General features: G+C 42.6%; 1 protein-coding gene across 1 annotated transcript in view; it reads right to left on the bottom strand.

Annotated features, from left to right (window-relative positions):
* Nucleotides 1–2,397: 2,397 nt before the first annotated feature.
* The window catches only part of LOC107120907 (zinc finger protein RFP-like), a 12,701-nt gene continuing 11,628 nt past the window's right edge, over nt 2,398–3,470 (bottom strand). Inside the window, exon 9 of the mRNA XM_015423675.1 lies at nt 2,398–3,189. Coding sequence (XP_015279161.1) covers nt 2,636–3,189 — 554 coding nt within the window. The 3' untranslated portion in view covers nt 2,398–2,635. The remainder of the gene's footprint in view (nt 3,190–3,470) is intronic.

Genomic DNA, 3,470 nt, shown 5'->3' with positions numbered 1-3,470 from the left:
AGCCTAGGTAACATGTTTAGCTTAGCTGTTCAACTGTATTGTTTTTTATTTGAACAGCTTTGTGCTGCATTGCTCTGTGCATTTCCCCTGTATTTTGTTTTGCCTCCTTCCCACAACTTTTTTTTATGCTAACCACCCTTTTTCTTTTTTCCCTTTTACAATGAACCTTTTTATAAAGACTTTGTTTTTTACTTCACCCTACGACAATTTCTCTGGGATATCTCTCTCTTCCCTGCGTGCTAGAATGTACAGATGCTCCATAGTTGGTTATAGGGTTCTAGGATTTCTACCATGTCACTTTGTTAATGCTTTAATATTGCACCAGAAGAGTACCTGCTCAGTTTCTGTTTCCTCCATTACATTCTCTTGGGGACCATAAAAAAAAAAAAAATTGAAATACAAAAAATAATTCTTTGGGGGGGGGGGGATTTTCCTGACGAATGTCACGAGGGGAGTTTTAGGTCCGCAGCAGGATAGGGAAAACTGGCAAATATCCCTCCATTTTCATTCCTTGAAATCCTCTAGGAGGAGAGCCAAGCCAGTTCTGTCTTTTACCAATGCTAACTTCCATGCCCTGACCAGGATTTGCATCAGGTCTCAGAAGCTAAGCTGAGCCAGCCCTGGTTAGTACTTGGATGGGAAACCTCTAAGGTAGGTCAGGGTTGCTATGCGGAGTCAGGCCATGGCAAACTGCCTCTTTGTCTCTTGCCTCAAAACCCTACAGGGGTCTACATAACTTGGCTGCAACATCACAGTGCTTTCCACCACCAACTTTCATTCATTATGATATAAAGCTGGCAACCCCGCTTCACCTTCCCCATAATTTTCAAACAATACAGTGGATTACACGATTTCCCCCCTCCTGTATAAATTTTAAACTAACTTTCTGCTATATATTCAAAACATACTCAGAGACCATGAAATGGGGCAGTCTTTAATAAAATTTAAATATTTGGCAAAACATACTGTATTGATAGCCAATGCACCTGTCCATCCGTGTAATACTTAAGTGTTGTCTGAGACGGTTATTGCACAGGATTTTATACACAGTGTCTGCGATCCTTCTGAGTTGTGCATCACTGCTGTGGAACGCAAGGAGCTGAATCCCCAAAAGTGCCAGGGGGAAATTTACCCCAAGGACAAATTCAGACTGAGATAAACTGGCACCCGCATGTTATCAACATTAACTTTTCTACAAGGATTAACAGTGTTTTGTACATTGACTGAAATCATGCCAGAATGACCATGGTTGAATTATACGTTGGCTTTCAAAAATGGATGTATTTTTGTGTATCAATCAGCCAATAAAGAAATAAAACAAAAAAGATCATTAATATAATACAAAATAACAGTAGCTTTTATTCTCATACCTGATATACACGGTTCAAGCTGTGTTCAGTCTTAGAGAAGATAGAAGAACTAACACGGAATCTTTTACAGTCAACAGAGGGGAAAACCCCCAGATCTTACAATAGCACACATTTCCCCTGACAAGAGCCTTTCTTCCAATGTGTTTCTACCCATCGTTGTGAACTTCAGGAGGGTTTTCTTGATCCTACAAAAGTAGCAGCTCCCCTTACTTACTTTGCCTGTGCTAGTTCTATTCTCAAGACTGCTCATCTATAGAGGCTGGTTCTTTGCTATCTATCTATTGGGTGATAGACTAGAGTGTTAAAAAAAAAAAGGGAAAAAGGAAAACTGTTATCTTTGCTATTATCTGGAAGAATGCTGTGATTTGTCTAAGACTTTTTTGCCCATTCCCTTTAAACATGAGTTCTAGCATAAGTATGTCTTTTAATCTGGTGTTATACCTACATGAATGGTCACGGTCTTGTATATAACTTTATCAGGTGAGCACATAAATACAGTTCTTCTGTACTGAGGGCTGAATCAGCACTTAAGGTCAGCGATGGATTGGCAAGGGATTGAACAAACGCTGTTTCAATCTGGAGCGCTTCTTGCCCTGATTCCAGTCAGAGGAGAGATGGCCTCCAGGAATGCAGACACCTGAGCTCCAAGGAGATGTACTAATAAGAGTTCCACGCAACAAGCCACTTCTGCTTTCTGACTGGAAATATTTTGCTCATGTTTGGAGCAAAAATGGTGGAAATAAATAGGAGTCATTAACAGTGAACAGACAGAGTCAGAAACTACCTTTCACTACAATGTTTTGACATAACCATGTTTATCAGCAGCAGAAAAAAAAGAGTTTAAATAAGGAGGCCTTTTTTCCATGCTAAGGCTCACATCTCTGTTTTGAGGCAGGGAGCCTGTGCCTCATTATAGGCAACAGTCAACAGAGGCCTGCCCCTGTGTAATTTGTCCTAGTCAGGTAGATGTTCAAGACACAGAAAACCTATCCCAAAACATTTTTTCTGTCTTTTGTTTCTCCGGGGGGGGGGGATAAGGTCTGGTTATTCAACAGAAGAAAGCTTCAAAACCTAACTTTCCTTCGACAACATATCTACCTCCCCCAAAAAAATTTGGATTATTTCTTCAACAGATGGAAGATGATGGACCCGGTCTGAGGAACCAGACGTTCTTCTTGAAAACCATGAAGATCTCACCTGGCTCTCGAGAACCTGTCTTTTGGAATGGTGGAAACAGTGGGGGTGATGCGAATCCTACTCAGAATTTAGCCATTCATTCTGATATCCCCAGCCAAAAAGAAAAAGGGGCGGATCGCCTCCCCAGAAAATGAGGCTGAAGGGAAATTGAAAATCAAATCGCCTGTATCAGCATCAAAAAATTCTACACAGCTCTCTTCATAGTCCAAGGACACCCGGATCTTCCTGGGCTCACGATTCAAGGTCAAAGCGGTCCAGTTAGGAGAAGTGAAAGCCATGAGCTGACCAGATGAGAACGAACCAGCAAACAGCTTCCCCACAACCAAGAACCCCTCTTCAGGAGTAGGGACTGTCTTCCCTCCCTTTCTCACCACAGAATCTGGCGCTACGCCCACAGCCCACAGTGCCCTCGTCGTCTCCTCCATTTCCTCCACTTCCACCTCCATTTCCCACCAATGTTTTCCTGAAGAGAACTTCCCATGGCCCAGTACACTGAACATGTTCTCAAATCGCTCAGGGTTGTCAGGAACGTCTTGTTTTTTGCTTCTCCACCTCACACTCTTCAGATCTGGAGACACAAGAAGGCGGGGATGGGCTGTGTCTGGGTCCAGAATCACATCCACTGCAGGACAGACAGAGAAAAGGGAAGAAGAGGCTGGGCGGCAGCAGAGAAAAATCCACCTCAGAGGCCTGAAAGTGACCATTACCTGATGAGGGCATTTGAGGGCCTAGTTATAAGGATATTTGTAAACCTCCACATTTAAAATAAAACCAGAGTGTACATTTTCTCCTAAAACCATAGAAATGGATGGGACAAAGGCCGTATATAGTTTGCCCAAGAGGAGGCAATAATAACAGCAGCAAAATAACACCAGCTCAGCTCCAAAAGACAGTGTCACTCGG

Source organism: Gekko japonicus, unplaced genomic scaffold, assembly GCF_001447785.1.
Source record: "Gekko japonicus isolate JY-2015 unplaced genomic scaffold, Gekko_japonicus_V1.1 scaffold1996, whole genome shotgun sequence".
Lineage (NCBI taxonomy): Eukaryota > Metazoa > Chordata > Lepidosauria > Squamata > Gekkonidae > Gekko > Gekko japonicus.
This window is presented reverse-complemented; position numbering and strand designations above follow the sequence as displayed.